Source organism: Lathamus discolor, chromosome 9, assembly GCF_037157495.1.
Source record: "Lathamus discolor isolate bLatDis1 chromosome 9, bLatDis1.hap1, whole genome shotgun sequence".
Lineage (NCBI taxonomy): Eukaryota > Metazoa > Chordata > Aves > Psittaciformes > Psittacidae > Lathamus > Lathamus discolor.
Genome location: NC_088892.1, coordinates 21574850 through 21594464, shown reverse-complemented (window position 1 = coordinate 21594464; position 19615 = coordinate 21574850). Strand labels below are relative to the sequence as shown.

General features: G+C 46.0%; 1 protein-coding gene and 1 non-coding gene across 2 annotated transcripts; both read right to left on the bottom strand.

Annotated features, from left to right (window-relative positions):
- Nucleotides 1–8854: 8854 nt before the first annotated feature.
- On the bottom strand, nucleotides 8855–19315 carry PABIR2 (PABIR family member 2). The gene is made up of 10 exons (XM_065689548.1): nucleotides 18866–19315; nucleotides 18450–18528; nucleotides 17157–17213; nucleotides 16737–16780; nucleotides 16602–16656; nucleotides 16276–16377; nucleotides 14865–14953; nucleotides 14244–14308; nucleotides 11822–11918; nucleotides 8855–10772 (listed from the first exon to the last, which is right to left on the bottom strand). The coding sequence occupies exons 1-10, from the start codon at nucleotides 18979–18981 to the stop codon at nucleotides 10622–10624; spliced, it is 855 nt and encodes a 284-aa protein (XP_065545620.1). The 5' UTR covers nucleotides 18982–19315; the 3' UTR covers nucleotides 8855–10621.
- On the bottom strand, nucleotides 10852–10999 carry LOC136019682 (small nucleolar RNA U109). Its single transcript, XR_010615009.1, has one exon. It is a non-coding gene; the product is annotated as a small nucleolar RNA U109 (small nucleolar RNA).
- Nucleotides 19316–19615: the final 300 nt, after the last annotated feature.

Below are 19615 nucleotides of genomic sequence, written 5' to 3'. Positions count from 1 at the left end.
AAATTCAATAACCTGGCCTCACCATACATTGTCCCTCTTGTGGGAGCTTCAGCTGCTCAAGAAGTAGACTCAGAGTTGCGTGAGCATCCTTAAAGCCTTCTCCCCTTAGTTCCAACTTGGGAGAACAAGTTGTTCATCGTCTGCTGAATCCAGCCTTGGAGTATCTCCAGTGAAAACAAAAGGAGTAACAACAGGAATGGATTAGGCCCAATTGCTTTCACATTGCTCCAACTTGAATTTTCAATTCCAATGCTAAAGAAGTGAAAAAAAAACCCCAAACCCCGATGTATGGCACAGGGACAGATACACTTCAAAGCCTCAGTCTGCCCATGCTGTGGCCTCGTGCCCTTTGGGAAGTGCATCAAGGTGAGTGTCCCCAAGCTCACCTATGGATAAAACCCTGCTGTCTTGTGGCAGGAGCACGATAGATTCCTCCTTCTGCCCCTGCCTTGCACCAATGCTTGCACAGAATGGTGCCCATGGCAGGGCTGGAATGAGATGATCTTTGAGGACCCTTCCAACCCAAACGTTCTGTGACTGTAGGAAACCCACCCTGCAGTTCTAAGGCTGGAGGGATATTGACCCTATTGACACTATCTGCCAAGCTGAGATACAAAGGAATCAGAGTCAAGGACTTCATTTCATAAAGGCACATGAAGGTTGAATTGTGTGTGTGTTGTACCAGCCCCAAGCAGAGCTGTGCACAGCTCACGAGGACACCTCTCACCTACAGACCTGTATTTCATAGAGTCATAGAACCATAAAATAGTCGGGGTTGGAAAGGACCTCAAGATCATCCAGTTCCAATCCCCCTGCCGTGGGCAGGGACACCTCACACTAAACCATCCCACCCAAGGCTTCATCCAACCTGGCCTTGAACACTGCCAGGGATGGAGCACTCACAACCTCCCTGGGCAACCCATTCCAGTGCCTCACCACCCTAACAGGAAAGAATTTCCTCCTTAGATCCAGTCTAAACTTCCCCTGTCTAAGTTTTAACCCGTTACCCCTTGTCCTGTCACTACAGTCCCTGATGAAGAGTCCCTCCCCAGCATCCCTATAGGCCCCCTTCAGGTACTGGAAGCTGCTCTGAGGTCTCCATGCAGCCTTCTCTTCTCCAGGCTGAACAGCCCCATCTTCCTCAGCCTGTCTTCACATGGGAGGTGCTCCAGTCCCCTGAGCATCTCCTCATCCCTGCTTAAACAGATGTGAGGCAACAGTGGAGCAAGGACTGAGATGGAGAACCCCGAGCCCCTCTCTGCCTACTGAACCACGCTTCCTCCCAGTGCCTGCTGCACCACTCACCCATTAGCTTTCAAGTAAGCTCCTTCTAACCCTGACCTGCTCTTTCCTGCCCGGCTGATGAGCAGAGTGCAGCCGCCTCCTCTGGGCAGCTCCTCAGGGCACCCTCTCCGTGGCTGCCACATGAAGTTAACCCGAGAGAAAGCGTTGCTCTTGTCACTGGGGCTATTCCCAGGCTATTCCAGAGGGAACAGAATCATCCAGTGACCAAACAACTGAACCACCGGTCAGAAGCCCTGCGTCCCATTCCTAGCTCCTATTACACCAAGAGTCACCAGAGGACCTCTTTGTGCCTCCAAGCCCAGTTCTAATAACACTGATGAGACTCAAAGTTATCCCTACACAGATCAGAAACCCACGACACGTCGCAGCAGCACCGACCGTTCAGACCAGGCTGAACCCCTGAGCTTTACAAAGCAAATACCCAGCTCCATTCAGGAGGGCTGGAAGTGGAGCTCAGCTCAGCTCAGCTGCTACCTAGCGCCGAAATCACTGCACATTGTTTGCAAACTTAGCAGCAGTGACTTGAATGGTGAATTAGCTCCAGCAAGGCAGCTGGCAGGCTGCTGGGGCACACAATGCCTGCTGAATCTGCACTTCCTGCTGCAGACGTGCGAAGGAGAAGGCAAACTATGAGAGAGCAGAGAAACCGCTCCCAGCGCAAGGAAGGGCTACATGCGGCGCAGGCGTAACGGGGCCAGCCGCTGCTCCAGGCGCCGAACCAGAATCCCCAGCAACAGTGGTGCTGGTGGCTCTCAGCCCGGCACAGTGCTTTGCCATGGAGAGATCCCAACGAAGAGCAGGCTCGCTCATCTTCTCCCACCTCCTTGCTAAGCTGGGTTAGACTGCAGTGCTAGAAGGGCAGCGGTCGGAGCCAGCACACAGACCAAGGGTGATGCTTGCTTGTCTTTCCACAGAAACACAGAATTTGGGTTGGAAGGGACCTTAAAGCTCCTCCAGCTCCAACCCCTGCCACGGGCAGGGACCCCTTCCACTGGAGCAGCTTGCTCCAAGCCCCTGTGTCCAACCTGGCCTTGAGCACTGCCAGGGATGGGGCAGCCACAGCTTCTCTGGGCACCCTGTGCCAGCGCCTCAGCACCCTCACAGGGAAGAGCTTCTGCCTCAGAGCTCAGCTCAGTCTCCTCTCTTCAGCTTGAAGATCTAAACAGATCTATAAATAGAGGGTAGAGCTAAATCGACCCTCCTTCATCGAATAACACAGTCTATGTCAGCAGCAGCAGCAATCAAGCCATGTTCCAGCCAGCACTCACCTGGGCACAGCACTGGAGCACTGTTGCCTGGAGGGATGCTTGCTCCATGCGGGCAGATGCTCTCTGTGCACTGCAGGTTACAAACCTGAAACCGCTGCACATCCACCAAGATCCAGGTTCTGTGTGTGCCCACGCAGAGAAATAACAGAAAGGTGCTTCCCGTCTGTGGTCTGATGGGGAACCCCCCAGCTTATACACTGCAATTCACTGAAACCAACTGAAATGTGCCCAGCACCCTCCTAAAGGGCTTCACAGGGCTGGGGAAACAGGCACTGTGCAAAGTGCTCCTAGAGAAGCTCTCTTGCTGTGACAGGGCCTGTTTGTTCGTTTCGGGTTGTCAGCAAATCTGATCAGAGCCTCCTTCAGCACGGGGCTGTGTTATTCCTTATAACCAGAGCATCTGCCTCTTCTGTATCGGTTTTCAGGTTATCGGCACAGTGAAGTGCAGAGCTCACCCTGCGAAGGCGGCATTTACTGGGAAAGGAAGAGGTTACACAGTGAGTGAGGAGAAGGCTGGAGAAGACACAGGATGAGCCCGGTTTAGACGCTCCTGCAGGATTCCCAGTGCTCACCAAACACTGCTCTGCTCTTTGCAAGCCACGATACGCCATCCCGTGGTCATCCCATCCCGGGAACGTCGCACAGCTTGTTCCGAGTATCCAACCCAGCTCAATGGGCATTGCGTGTGCTGGCACAGCTGCTACACCAGCAGTTGTAAGTGCTCTGTGCTGCTTCTTGCTGCTGCAAAGCAAGGCTGAAAAACTTCAGATGTTCTCCCAGCTGGTTTGGGTTGGAAGGGACCTCAAAGCTCCTCCAGCTCCAACCCCTGCCACGGGCAGGGACCCCTTCCACTGGAGCAGCTTGCTCCAAGCCCCTGTGTCCAACCTGGCCTTGAGCACTGGCAGGGATGGGGCAGCCACAGCTTCTCTGGGCACCCTGTGCCAGCGCCTCAGCACCCTCCCAGGGAAGAGCTTCTGCCTAAGAGCTCAGCTCAGCCTCCCCTCGGGCAGGTTCAAGCCATTCCCCTTGGCCTGTCCCTACAGGCCCTTGTCCCAAGCCCCTCTCCAGGTTCCCTGCAGCCCCTTTAGGCACTGGAGCTGCTCTCAGGTCTCCCCTTCAGGAGCCTTCTCTTGTCCAGGCTGCCCCAGCCCAGCTCTCTCAGCCTGGCTCCAGAGCAGAGCTGCTCCAGCCCTCGCAGCATCTCCATGGCCTCCTCTGGCCTCGCTCCAAGAGCTCCACGTCCCTCTTGTGCTGCTGCCCCAGAGCTGGACACAGCCAACAGCAGCCTCGTGCCATGCCACGACATCTCATCCCTGCTGGGTGACATTCCTCCTCCTGCTCCTCCACTATGGCACTCTGTGCCACCAGGTCCCCCATGACCCCCACTGCCCCAGCAGCCTTTTGGGCATCTTTGTCCCACTCCTACACCCTCAATTCCCTTCTCATTTTTCCTTTCCCTCCGTGGGTTTTGCCCACTGTTGTCCAGCACACGTCTGATGGAAGCTGGCAACCCTGTGCGGTAACTCTTCTGCTTGAGCATCCAGCCCTGCTTTGGCCGGCCAACAAATGCAACCAGAACCTTCAAGGCTGATGCAACTGAGTGTAAAGGGGGCAGGAGGGAAGTCCACACAAGTTCAAGGAGCCCTCTGCACCCCTCCTTGCTGCCCATCTGGCCCACCCTACCCGAGCTGCCTCACATTGCTCATGCTGCTGGGGTTTAGTACTGGAGGGGAAAAGAATAAGGAATAAATAAAAGAGAAGTGACCAGCAGCAATAACGGTCCTCAAAAGGCAAATGTTTCCTATTACAGCACTGGTCCTTTGAGGCTTTGATGTCACTTCTCCCACACAAAGCTGTTTCTTTCACAGTCTGTCCTTGCACATGATCAAGATGCTACACGTCCAATGCGCGGCACATCCTCAACTCTTATTTAAAGCACATTTGTCCCAACCCTACGTCGTTCTCTGTGCCGCTTTCCAAACCAATACTCACGCATCACAGCCATAGAGGCAGCTTGATTCTAGCTCCCATTGTCACATCTATTCTCCTTCCACATTCTTGGAGGGTCTGGTCATCCCTGGCAGTGTTCAAGGCCAGGTTGGACAGAGCCTTGGGTGCCCTGGTTTAGTGCGAGGTGTCCCTGCCCATCGCAGGGAGCTGGAAATGAATGATCCTAAGGTCCTTTCCAACCCAAACCATTCCATGATTCTATAAACCAGGAAGTGTTGACACTTCTCCAGGGTTGAGGCCGAGCTGCTCTTTGTGGCAGGAGCTGAGTTTCTCCCACAATATTAGAGGCATTTAGAGCAAAGGGTTTGCTTTGGCAGGGGCCAGATCCTACATTTCCAGTCTGGACCAGCTAACTTTAGCAACATCCTTTATTCTACTATGGCCCATAGTTTTTGATGCCACCTGCTTCCTACCTGCACGTTACAGATCCTAACATGTCACACTGAACATTGCATTGCTAAACCATTACAGCTCTCACGGCAAATGTAAGTTGCAACTTACCTGGGGCAAGGAAAACCTTGTTGTTCAAGAACAACAGGGTTTCCATGGTGTGCATTATAAACTGCCCCCCCCCCCCAAATCACAGCCTGGCACTTCTGCCAACTTACTTCTCCTTGGTGGAAGCTCCAGCGTGGTGTGGGCTGCAGCAGGACACGGGTTTCTTTAGGTGCTGCGTGGGTTAAACCAGTCAAGCTCTGAACAAACCAGCACGTGTCATTGCCTCCACGGTTCATTGGTGTTAAACAGGAGTTACTCCTGCACAAACGATAGCCAAATGCCTTGCAGAATTAACACGAAACGGAGATCTTCCAGCCAAGACGCATTGCCTTACCTGGGAAACAACCCCACATCCCAAAACCTGTTATACCCCACAACAAGAGACTTGCACAAAGCCACCAGGAATAGTACCACAGTCAACCTACAGCAATGCATTGTGTTTGTTTAAAAGGTACAGATCTCATGGCCCTCAGAAATAAGCTAACAGGGACTAAAGGTGTTGGAATTACCGTACAGTGTAAGGTGATGCTTTGGGGGCAGAAAGGAGCTGCTCCACAGCCTGGTGTCCCAAAGGGCCCTGCTGAATCACACAGGGCTGTAACCGTGTGGGAGATGAACAAATCTTTTGGCCTTTCAGTGGCAAATCCTTACTTTATAGCAAGAAGTGTTTGGGGGTGAAAGCCTATTGCATTGTGTTGTATTACTGATGATACATGCAAAAGATTATTGCCTGCAGTTAAAAATAAAGAGTCTGGCATCAAACCAGCTGCATTGGTTCACTAAAAATAGGTTATTTCTGTGTTTCAGGTGTTATTTCTTCTAAACCTCCAATCTTTCGTGCACACCAAAGCTTAACGTGCATTCTTTAACAGCAAGGACCTACCTGCTTTGCATTTCCTAGCTTTATAATGCAAGCAGCACAAAACAAACTGCTCCAGGTTTAAAAGGAAAACATTGGCCCTGGTATGCTAACCAGAGGCAAGGCTCAAACCTAAGGCCCAGTAGACCCCATATCAAAAGGCTTTAAGATCTAAAAGCAAGTAATAAAAAGCAGCTTTAATGTATAATGGTTTGGATTGAAACAAGAGACTTCCTTAAGTGCCCAGTACACTAATAAAAGGATAGCCTTGAGGTACACACACAAGTTGAAAGTGGAAGTTGGGTGTGTTTGTATTTATGGGAATGGCAGCGCCAGGCCAGCAGCCATCACAACCCACTTACATGAGGCCTCCCCATCCACAAACCCACACTTACCATGCTGAACCCACCTCATTTACTCCTTCAGAAAGCATTCTTGCCCTTAGACAGCATCTGAGTTTAGCCTGATAGCAAAGGTCCTTGATAACCAGCCCTCCTCCAGCTCCATGCCCTCTCCAATGATGGCTAAACCCAAGACAACTGCAACTCCAATTCTGACTGGCAAGCATAGCTTGTTCTTTTGGGGCTGGATTGAGCAGAACAGTGCTAGGCTTGCCAACAGGGAGTCTTCTCCTATAGGTTTGAACACCCTGGACTGTTCTGAAAGTCTCAGTTGCTTGAAAAAATGCCTTTTTCATTTGTAAGTGAGTTGGATCAGCTAGGTCTGCGTTCAGGGGTGAAAGTCTCATTTATAGTTAAAGGAGCTGGTTCCTACCTCCTCCTGACTGGTACCTCCAGTGACCCAACTTACATCAACCCCTGACTTTGCTGAGGATTATTTAAGATCCCAAGAGAGACTGGAATAGTGAATGGTGGGCAAAATCCCTTCCCATTTGCTATGGACAGCTGCCATTCCCGTAACAGCCTTGGAATACAAGGGGCAGTTTGTACTGCTCCAAAAAAATTCCTTGGCCTTTAGTCCACAAAAGCAAATGAAACAATCTTATGACTTCATGGAATATTTGAACCCATGTTAGTGCAAAGCTGGTTTCTTATGAAGTTACCGGGAAGACTACAGGCAGATGAAATTCCTGCAGGGAAAACCAAGTTCTTGCCTTTGTTGTCACAAATATATAAGGAAGGTCTACAGATAAGAATGTATTTGGAAACATGATTTCCCAAGGCTAGTCGATTGTGGTGGTGCACCAGAAGACAAAGTTCCACATCCTCCTAAGCCTGCTCAGGTTAACCTCTGCATACAGTGTGGGTCTGGCTGGAGAAACACGCCAAGCTGAAGCCTTACAGTTCAAATGGGTTTAGCATTTTGAGCCATTAAAAGGAGCGCCCTATTTTTATCACTCCTGAAAACCCCCAAGCCCCAGCAATAGCTTTCCTCGTGTATTTCAAGGAGTTTTCCAATAAAATCTGCAGGACTCAGCTTTACATCCTCACCCACTGACAGTTTAATTACTTGCATTGTAGAAGAAAGTATTTAATCACGTACAGTCAGGAAAACAGCCCCTTAAATACAGGCTGATCCCCAACTTGAAATTCAATGAAGGAGAATGAAACATGCACACTGCAATCCATTTCCTGATTCAGAACACTTGATATTATCAAAACACAGAGTTCCACAGCTGACACACACATTTCTCTAAAGCATTGGTAAAACCCTTCCAGCATTTTAAGCCCATGAAATGAGGATTCAGCATGGTTCAGATCGGATCGAAAGGCAGTGCTAGTCAAAGGCCAACAGTGCAATGCTGTGCTCATGAACATGTTAAAAAGTCCATCTAAAATGCTGCTGGAATTTCACTGGTATTTGAAACTTGCTTCTCAACAGTGACAACATTAAAGGTAACTCATCACTGGTGATTCTCAGCAACAGACCTGCACTAATGGCTCCTTATTTAAAACAAGAAGGAGGCAAGACAGGAATTCTCAGACACTCATATGGCAATTCAGCATAAGTCTGATGAGGTCATAAAAAACAGTGAAATGTGTCAATAGTTATAGACTAAAGCTGACCACCAGCCCCAGCTGCCCTGCTTCCCCACACTGCTACCTAATTCATTACAGACAAGCCAGTTACCAAGTCCAGAAGTGCACCTTCTAGTCAGTTCTAGCAGCGGGCTGTACCAGCCTTCACACTGCCACAAAGATGGGTTCCGTCAGCAGCAGCAACTCACGTGCAGTTAAGTGCAAACATCGGCTATTAAAGTATTAGAAAACTCAGTTTTAAAGTGAACACATTGTCTTACAGCTACGAACGTGAAAGAGAACATGATCCAAGGTGGTTCCTACTGCACTGCACCATGCCATTCATTCCGAAACAAGAGACAGCCTGCGTCTGTGTTACATACATAGTTTATAAAAGAGCAATGACTTCTGAAGAGTGGGGAATAGCCAGAACACTCCAAAAATGGCTGTAACAAGAGTATATGTGCGTTTGCTTTACGAAGCTTACGTTCTAATTGTTTACAAAGGCCAGCACTTGTGGAAGATTCTCCACTAACAAACAAATCTGGAATACATCCATTGTACAGGTAAGTCAGCCAAAAATAAGCAATAGCTGTGTTCTTCTCACTTGTAGGAAAGCATGCAATAGGTTTCCCCCTTCTGCCACCCCCTGTTCAGATTTCTACACCACAGTCCCATTAAAAGCACCATATGATGAAACTGGGGCACAGGCACCAGGCTGAATTTTATCACAGGTACCATTTACCAATGTCTTGCAGATGTCAACGCAGCCTTCTGCTAGCACCAGAGAGGCAGAGAGGATACAAGCATGGATACAAAAATATTTAAGCAATTTAAGACATCAAAAAAGGTCAAGAAATAGCACTGGGCATATACAAATAAACTGAACATTCACTCCTGTAGAGCTCCTTTAAAAATGGCACCAATGGACAGCGTTTTACAATATGCACATTTATTCAAGGTGGGGAACTAATGCTCCACAGGTGAAAAAGGAGAATACAAATAAAAGTGCCACTGTTGGCCCACGATGGGATTGCTTACAATTGAACGGGAACACTTGGAAAAATAACCTGGTATGTACATGTCTCCTGGGAACTTAATGGCTTCTTCAGAACACAAATAACTATGGTTGTCCCCCTCCCCTTTTTTAGCCAGACAGTATTGCCAGAGCTTGTGCTCCCTTTTCAAGCACATCATCTTCCTCGAAATTCAGTGCTATTTTCTTTCTGAAAGATCAGAAGGTGTACTTTTAGGTAACAAAAGCATTTATGTTACAAACATTCAAAACCGGAAGCTTATGATTCTGGCAGACAACGTTGCGTATTAAATACAAACCAGCCAGCAATTACTGAACATAAAAAACTTATTCAATCATAAAAAAATACTATAATTCATCACCACAGACTTTTTACATAGTTATAAATAATAAATAGCATAACACAGTAGATTACAAACGGATTTATTTTGCCCCGTTAAAGTCTTTAAAAAGTAAAATATCTCTTGTCTTACCTCAGCCTGACCAAGGTACTGTAGCAAGCCTGCTTGGAGCTCAAACATAAGCCAAGCAATACACAGAGCTCGTGTTCAATCCAAACTTTTCAGTCTTTCCTTACAAATGGAATCTTTGCTCAGCTGCTTGCCCTGCTCACAACCAACGAAGGTGTAAATGCAGCCGCAGAGGGCATCACCTTGGCTGCTGTCTTGGGCTGCCCACAGCACTCGGAGAGCAGCACTAAGGAAAGCAGCCTCCAGGACAGGTTCTGGTGAGCACCCTATAAGAAGCTGTACATAAAAGGGCTTTCCCCACCTGCCCCTCTGGTTTTACATTCCATCATTTTGTAACAATGCCCCCTAAGGCACAAAAATACCTATGACCTCAATGCCACGGGAGACATCGGCGGTGCCAAACATCGTTCTCCTACACAGTAGTTTAAATAACTTTGTTATCTGCACTGTATGTCTTAGATCGAGGCATGGATTCATTTTCCTTGGCCAAACCTTCCTGAATATTGACCTTATTTCATAAAATCTGTAGGGTAAAGGATCTGGGGAGAGAACTATGCAGCTATTTTAATCATGTTTGTAGAGTACTGTTATTTCTTCACTGGTGGCAAAAGTGCCAATCATTTTGTTGTGGGTTTGTAATGTAAGAGAGGGAGATTTCCACACCCACTGTAAGAAAAACGACTAGCAGCACTAAGAAAAGATTTTCCTTCCTTCCATAAAAGAATTTTTAGCTAGTGACTAAAAATAAAAAACACCAAGGAGAATATTTTTACTCAATGGTAGAAGTGCCAGAGAATAAATCAGCATTTTCAAATCCCTCCAAATCAAATTCTTTCCCTAGACATAGTGACCACAATAATAATAGAAGTAATTCTCCTACAAATTGCAACACTACTAGGCAGATACCTATTCTTGGAATCAAATTGTGTATGCAAGTTCCTGAAAGCAAAAAAGTTAGTATAATCTGAGCAGACATCTTGTTTAAAAAAAAACACAAATTTGCAAAAACAGACATTAATATGGTCTACAACGTCCATTAAATGGAAAAAAATCAAAATCACTGGAAAGTCACCAAGGATTAAAGGAACAAGAATAGTTTTCTTTCAGTAATCCTCGTGTTAATGGTTCAAGAATGAGAGTTCATTTCTCTGTACGAGTGTACAGTGAGGAAACAGCACAACCAGACACAGATTAAGTCACTTAGGTGAGAGATCATCCATCAGAATGAACGAAGAGCATGAGTTGGAGCATGTCACTGGAGACTCTGTGGTTATGCTGCCTTTAGTCAGCGAGTCAGAGGACGAGCCAACACTGCTGCTGCTCCCATCAAGAATATCTGAAGACAGGCTGGGGAAGAAGGAAAAGTTCTTTAGCAACAGGGGCACAATGACTGTGGGTACAAAGCCAATGTACTGTCACCTTGTAGAGGTGTAGGAGACCTATACTACCACTCAGTCTTTACTGCAAGACTGGCAGCCCTGAAGACTCCTTGTTTTCTGTAGCATGTTACAGATATATTCATGCTCCTTATGGGAATGAGGAGCAGAATTTCTTTTTTTCTTTTTAACATGCAGAATAAATCATCACTCTCATTTTAATCAGTCATAGAAAGGATATAACAACGAATGAAAATAAAACCTTAAAAGAGTATAGAAAGGAATAGTAACAACCTAAGCAGCAATGCAGTAACAAGGTCATTGCTTAGCTACTATGTTTTTAATGTTGTGCTACTCAGAGCAACATTTTGAAACCTCCTTTGCCCTTGTAAGGGATTCTGGTGTTTGGATTTTGAAGTCTCGATACAAGTTTCCAGAGGGCATAAATGGATGCTTCTACCATTTATGCTGGAAGCAACTTGAAATCAAATCTCTAAGCAGCTCCAAGCCTGTAGGTAAACTGAAATTGTAGTAACAGAGTTGATATTTTCTGACTTCTGACACAAAAGAGAACTCAGCTTTCAATGAATCCTGATAAACGAGACTGTACCACTAAAAACCATGGAATAAAAACATGAACTATGTAAGCGCAGTAACTATTCACACACACACATCTTCTGGGTATGCAGAAAAAATACCACAGATACTATATGAGCACTACCTACAACACAATGAAATAACAAAGCATCCTCAAAAAAGAACTTTGCTTCTGAACCAACAGGGATTTGTAACAATCAGATTCAGTATAAAGGCTTTGATACACAAAATCTAGGTTAGAGTGTGCTCAGGAAGATCTGATCAAAGGAGCAGGAACACTGTCACACTACCACAGGAGCAGTTCCCAGTAACATGCATACACAAGCTATATGCAGAGTATCTTTTCCTGGAAAACAAACAAGAACACTTGTGATTCACGCACACTCCCCGTTTTGGCATTTCAGGGCACATGAAATAGTTTACCATGAACTGAGATCGGTCAGATGTGTAACATCTGGAGAAAGCATGTTGGTTGTTCCTTGAAAAAGTCTCTTTGGCTGACTTTCAGTTTCCATTTCACCTAAGGAAAACAGTGCAAATAATCAAACTCACTTGAGCCTCTGGAATGTCTGTCCATTTAACATTTGTCTATGGTAAAAGAGAGGATTGTCCCATGACAGTGCAAAGCTATTGTAACCCAAATCCTCTCATTCAGCAGGCCAAGCACTTGGGTAAGACATTCATTTGATGCTGTTGTATAACCATCTAGTCCATCATTAATTTAACCAGTGCTTCAGCAGTATCTGAGGGGCTACAGCATTCTCAGCAACATAAAACTAGGCACTTGCTACCTGGACTATAATCAGGCAAAATAATCTAAAGCAAACTAATTACTGTGACTTAATTTTAAGTAAGCAGTTGAGATGAAGAGGCTGACATAAGCCAAAATAGGGAGATTACAGTTCTTAGTGATTATGAAAGCAGGAATGGCAGCTTGGCTCACAGTTTCACGCTCCTGCAGACAAATTCTGATGCATACGTACACTGCTACAGAAAAGCTGAATAGAAAACAAAATGGCATGTGTATGCATTTCCACTTACTCATCGTGGATCACACTATCTTTGTGCCTGTAATCATCCACTGATATTAAAAGATTAAACATGATGAGGAGAATTCATATAATCTGTTTAGTGTAATCTGCCCTGAGAATGAGCAGGTTTGTGAATAGCTCCTGTACAACAGACATCTGGAAACATCATGAATTTGCCAATGAGAAGCTTAAAAAAACCCCTTTCAGCTATAGTACATTTTCATTTTTAGTTTGGCAACAAACACATATGAAATGGAAAGAAATGTTCTGGTTTTTTACCTACACTTCACAACAGTTGTGGTGTCAGTTTGAAAAGCTGGCAGAGGTTAAGTAGTATAGCAAACTGAAGTACATATTAATATATGTTATGCAAGAAAATTATACTACCACTTGGTTTATAGAGACTGATAAGCCCCCTAAACTTTCTTCAGCTCATGGAGGTACATTCCCTTCTTCAAAGGGGAAGAATAACAGGTTCTATCAAGCTGAATGGGCAAAAAATCCCACATTATAATATATCCAAACCACTGACTTAAGTTAACTTCAAATTTCTCAAAGACAAATCTGCTCCAACACACTGCACAGTGTACCAGCATTTATTCCCTCTAGGAATGTTCTTCAATACATTGCTTTCTCCTCCCACATGTCAAAGTGTCACTTTGTTACTGTGTCACATCTATACAGTATGAACTGTAAAGCTACTGCTAAAATTCAGAAATAAAAGGATTCTGTATTTAGGAAAAGAAATTAGGGTCATTGAAATGGGTTGGATGTTTTAAATCTAAGTAACATTGAGAATTCCTTGATATTTCAAGTAAAAAAGGTAAACTCGTATCTCCACTTCACAAAAGATGCTCCACAAGAGCATATGGATAGGTGAGGAAAGCCTGCCCCTTACCTGCTTTTAATACAACACAACCTGGGTAAAGCCTATCATAAAACACTGAAAGTAAAGCAATGCAATATACTTATTCCTTACCGAGTCTGAAAAATTTTTGTTCAGTATTTAATGCCTCTAAAATTCATCGAAAATAACAGCCAAGAAAGAACTAGCATCCATGGGAAAACTTGCCTCTCTCTCCCCTGTCAACTCAATGTAAATTGGACAACATTCTTTATCTGATAGAACAAGCAGCCCTAAAATAACACTCACCAGGACCTTTTCTTTAAGGTCGAGTCTTGTAAAATAAAGGGAGATGTTTTTTATGCAGTTAAGAATACCCAAGTTAAAATGCAGAAAGAATAAGCATGGCTAGAGGCACGCTTGTAAACATCTCAACCTCCCAGTTCTACTATGGAGACTTGTTCTGGGCTGCAATTTAAATATCCTTAACATGGAATACTTCCAGGAAAGAATGCAGTTTTCGCCCTCCAGGAGGAAAGCACTGATCTATTCCACTTCTCTAAACACTCACCTTCTGAACTTTCAGAGTGAAAACAAACATTCACAACTAAGTTTAGCAGATAGTGCATGATAAGCAACATTCCTAAGATGAACTGCAGGGTGTGCACTGTACAGTGTTACTCTTAGGAATGTCAGGGCTTAGGAATATTTGTAACATTGCATTCGATGTGTAATAAAGTTTGCCTCTTTTAAGTGATTGTTGTTTTTAAAGGTTTTCATTCTTGTGTTTTAAACTACCTATTTTCCACTGTATTTTTAAGTTACAATTGGCAAGTTCCAGTTCACCGTGGATACAAGTGCATTGTATTTACAGAACAAAAAAACCCATGGAAAAAAGAAATGCATCCAGCTGCAAAACTACATCCCAATATGGATCAGATAAAACATCTAATACTTTAAATACACATACCTTTTCTTTTAATGGGGCCAAGAACACTGGGCCTGATACAGTTAATAGGACTTTGACTCCTCCTGCTATAGAGAGAACACCAACACTCAGTCAGGCCTGTTCCACCACACCTAGCATCAAATCAACACAACCACAGCACATGAAATGCTCTTTAAAGCTATTCCTGCACAACTGGAATGCTTAGGGAGTCTAAATACATAGATAACAAAGAAGTGTCTGCTATTAGAGCAGATTATCTGCCACACTAAATTGTAGTACATTTTTCAGGGCTTTCTCCTTCCCTTAGTGCCTCACATCCTCATGTCAATCATGTCCCCTTCTAAACTGCATTTAATATATAAAATTGATAAGCTGGAAAAGTTAAAGTTCATTTGAAGTACTCAGGAACACCCCCACAAGTTACCAAGTCTAGGTTGAAGTTGACACAGGCTTCTACAGGAGCACCCACATAGAGCTACTACTGGTAAAGGCTGAAATTTCAGAGCATTTTTACATGGCAGTACTTCAGCTATTGCAAAACTAAAAATCACTTTTAATGCCTTAACATCAGCTTTAGCTAATCTTCATGCCAGCCTTGGAATTTAAGCCTATGTATACCTGTTCCTTACAGATGTCACTTACTTGGTGAATCGCCTTGTTGGACTGGGAATAGGACTTGGAGGTAACCCATTACTGCTCACAAACATTTGCAATGATGGTGAAAAACATTGCTGCAGAGAACATCACATGAAGGTACTTCAGAATTCCCTTTGAAATATTCAGTTGTTTCACCCCACCCTCCAAACAAAACATCCCCAGTTAAAGAAAAGCTGGTAACAGCGTAAGGCAGAGATGATCATACGCAACCTTAGAGGCATTAAAACCTTAACTTGCAAAAATAGAATGCCTAAAGCAAGACCACTGAGATTAACCTAAAATTCAAACCCACAGGAAATCTGAAATGGAAATAGAAGCTGTTTTCTAAATAAGAGAGTTGTTTCTGGTCTTCCTGTTACATTTAGAAGCAGCAGTCCAGTACTCAGGACTTGCTTCTTTCAAGGCACTTGTTAAACAAACAGGCTGAGTTGACTCAAAATACATCTGACCTGAAAACTTAACACAGTATTCCAGATAGAGCAGAGCTCTGTGGTTCTGCAGCTCATTTGAGCTCAGGACATGAATGCCCAGAGCTAAGCACAAAAATGGTTTTCTGGCAAGTTACCTACTACTGCTTTACAGTCGTGATTCCAAAGGTACAGGAGCGGCTGTCAGCATCAGGGTTACACTAGGAACACATTTACTCAGCACTAATATGATGCTCCATGCATACACCATCAACAATACTAGCTGAGGCATGTAATAAAATGTAGCAGTACAAAAGCAGAATCACAAATGAGGGTGAAAACAGGGTCAATCGGCCCACCTATAAACACAGTTCCCAGTTTCTCTGTGCTGCATTTCTGTTTTCCAGTCCTCACTGGAAAAAGCAGTTTATCTAATATACATATATTCCCTTTCTTCAGCATCTGCCATCAGTCTTGAGTGCAAGTTCTGCACACTGGAGTCCTCCTTCCCAGTGATTTATGCCTTCCTTTCCATAACTGATGGATATACTTTCATCCTTCTCACCACACAGATCTGCAGCTTCTAGTCTTTGCCTACACTCTACACATATGATATATTCCAATGCTGGTGCTTCTTCTCCAGCAGCTCCCACTTATGCAGCTGAAGATCATGTCCAAATCTGATTGCTATAACAACCTCTTCCAGCTTCCCTAGAACCAGAATCCTGACCTATCCCAACATCACACAGACAGCAGCAACTGCAAACATTCAGCGTGGCAGAACTGGGACACTCCTGAAACTCTGCAAGCTCTAAGATGGTAAAGATCTGATCCTTAGAAACAAGTAAAATGTGGGTTTAGGCTGTGGGTTTGTTTTGTCGTTTGGTTTTTTAAAAACAATCAGTTTGTGAACTTACACAAGTCCTCACAGTTCACCTTGGGCTAAAACTCTGAAGTGTTCTCTCAGTTTGGTATTTCACTTTTCCTACCTTTCCTATTCCTCTCGTAGGTGAAGGTGCAGGCGAAACTGGAATGAAGTCTATTCTCTTTGGGGAGGAAGATTTCTCAGACTTGTCCAAGTCATTGTCACTCTGTAAACACAAGGTTTCAGACTTAACACTGTCACAGGACACTACCTTAGAATCCAAGGCACAGCCTTCTAGTGGGAAGTCATTGGGCCAAATGCACAAAGGCTAAAGCAAATGAACTTAAGTGGTTCTTCAATTACTTTCACAGTTAATGTCTCTCTTTCCCTTAAATTCTTCAGTTGAGTGTAATAGTAGAATTAAATAGGAAACATCTATAAAAAGATTACCAGGCTCAAGCTTTCCTCCCATGACTGGCTTATCTGCATTGCTGTCTGCACTTCCCTAGAATACAAAAAACCCCATCAGTAGCTACAAAGAGGATAACTCTGGCTATTTTATCATCTTGTTTTAATAACACCCACCTTTCATGCGCTGTTTCTCGGTTCATTAAATCCACTCCCTCCTCCTGCAGGAGATAAAACATCCTCAGTTTCCCCATAATATTTGCTTTGTCACAGGTAGCTGGAATAGCACTCATGATTCAACAACTTGCCATTAGAATTGAAATGCAAACAGCAGGACCACTCCAAAAAGAAAAGAGAGCTACCAGCCCAGCTCAGTTTCTCTTAAATGAAACAATACATCAAATACGCAAGGTAGCTTAAACATGGCAACAATAAACCTTGCAAGGATGCTTCCTTGTTGGAACTGAATCTTAAAAAAGACTGGGTTTTCTCTAGTGCTTGAAGAACTCAACAGGAAAGAAACTCCCACTAAGTACTTCATTATTATATAATGGTTTTCATTCTGCTACTAAATACACAGATAAAACCTACACTCACCCTTCTGATCTGATGAAGTCGGCTACTAGGAATACGAATAGGAGATGATGACAACAACTGAGGAAAAAAAGGGACAGCCACAATGATTAAATCACATCTCAGCACCTTGCATACATCCTATTCACCACTACCTGCATTCTTAGTGAATTAAAAATGAGCTGTACTACACGTGGATGACTCAAATCATGTTGCAAAAAGAAAACACTGACCTTCAAGAGAGAAGACTTGTTTTACAACTTACAAATTCATCCTATCACTCAGCAAGTGGCACAGAGCTCAGGCTTGCATGCAGATACTGCTCAGCATCTCAAATACCCAAACTACCATGAGACAACTGAGAGATTTTTAAGTGAACCTATGAACATTACACAATGCCCTGCTTCCCAGAACAAGATGACAGACTCCTGTATTAACTTACTCAAGGAGCTGGCTATTATAAAGGAGAAATCCCAGTGTTTCAGCTCAGGTTTGAACAACACTCCCTAAAACTTGACTGCTGCAATTCTCCAATTTTACACATCTCATTCCTCTGGAACTTTGGACACCATCACATACAAATGGGCCAACAGTCCCCACTGAGGATGCCTATTTGTCCTCTGTAACACCTTCTGATTTGAGTGCCAAAATGTTACTCTTATATCTAAAAAATCTCATAACAAGACGCAGAAGAGAATCCTATTTCAGGACTTTGAGTATTGCTTTTCTCAAAGCCTGTAGGACTTCATCTTCACTAGCTTCAAGATGAGACAGAAAATGCTCAGTGGAAAAGAGCATTTAGATCCCTGAGTTGATATGATGGAACAAAGAGAAATGCACCATCTTTGACAGGTTAAACAGCAGGACTGTTACTGTCAGACTTAAATAACAGAGCAGAACATCACTCAGCAAATTATTCTTCTTTAAATCATTTTCTGACATGTGGCGATCACCCTTTCCAATGTCAAACAAATAGGTCAGTGAAGACTCGACCCCCTGTTTCATTTTTACAACAAATTGAAAGACTTTTAACTGTGACAACAGTTTTCTCTTCCAACCCATGGCCAGGCCCAAGTTAACTTTAAGCTGAAGCACACACAGCTTCAGCTGCTGTTGTCTTCCTGGGGACAGGAAGACAGGTAATAATACACCAGCATTATCATTGCAGGTTGCAGTTACAGCTAGAAAAACCCGCATATTCTGCAGCCTGAAAGGTTGCTGGGATGCACAGTGCAAATACAAATCAAGTTTAACTTCATTTCTCCGGCTCAATTACTTCTTGTTACGTGCAAACAAAACATGCTTAAGATTCCTCACCATGCTGTGACGGCTCGTAACTGTTGTGCTGTTCCTGCGAGTTCGCAGCACGTAAGGCTGAAAAACCTGCGAGCTGTCACTGGGGATGGAACATAAACTTTTGTGAGTAGCTTCCTAAGGGCTGTTTCATTTAGAGCTGCCCAGCGCCCGAAAACACCCATTTCACGTCGGCAGAAGCTCCGCTTTCACTGACGGCGAGCAGCAGCCACCTTCCCCAGCACCCCGCGGGGATCCGCTGCTGCCCTTCCGCAGCCACCCCTCACCCCGACCCGAAACCGAGAACGTGAGGCCTGCGCCGAGCACCGGAGCGCAAGGGCCCGGCTGGCTGCGGGTCGGCCTGCATCGCTCCACGGCTGGGCCCTGTGGGACAACGCGCTCCGGGGCTGGGGGGCCGGGCCGGGCCGGGCCGCGCTCACCTGAGCCCGTGGATGAGCGGGGCGCTGTTGGATCTCCTCAGGCCGCCCCCGTCGCTCGGGGCCGCGGCGCTCCCCGGCGGCAGCTCCAGGTCCAGCTCCATTTTCTCCTGAGCCATCGCGGCGGCCGCGCCTCCGGCTCCGGCTGCTCCCGCTCCGCCGCGATGCCCATTCACTGCCGGCGGCCGCAGAGCCTCCTCATGCCGCCGCTGCCCCCGGCCCCTACAGGCCTCGCGGGCGGCGCCGCAGGCACAGGCCGGGGGCGCGCCGGGCCCGGCGAGGGGGGCGGCCCCAGCAGCGCCCCATGCCGGGGGAGGCCCGGACGGCGGCGCCTTCCCCCACCCGCTGCCGCCGCCGAACGGACGCGCTCCCGCTGCTCGCCCCGGTGCGGCCGCCTCAGGCCTCGGAGCGCCTCGGGCCGCACTCCCCTCCACGCGCCCGCCGCCGCCCAGCGCGCATGCGCGGGAAGCCGGGCGGAGGCAGCTCTCCCGGCCTTACACAGCGCATGCGTCCCGCGGCCGCACCGTGGCACTGCGCATGCCCTACAGGGCGCCATCCCGCCAGAGCCGGCTGCGTGCGCGCTCCCGAGAGCGGCAGGGCACGCGCGGAACGGCTGAGCGGGCGGAGCCCCGTTTGAACCGGTACCGGGGGTGCCGGGAGACCGACACGGGGGCGCGGTCTGTAGGGGCCGCGAGTTCGAGTCCCATGGTGGCCACAAAACTGGTCCGATCTTACCCGGGTCTGTTCCGAGCT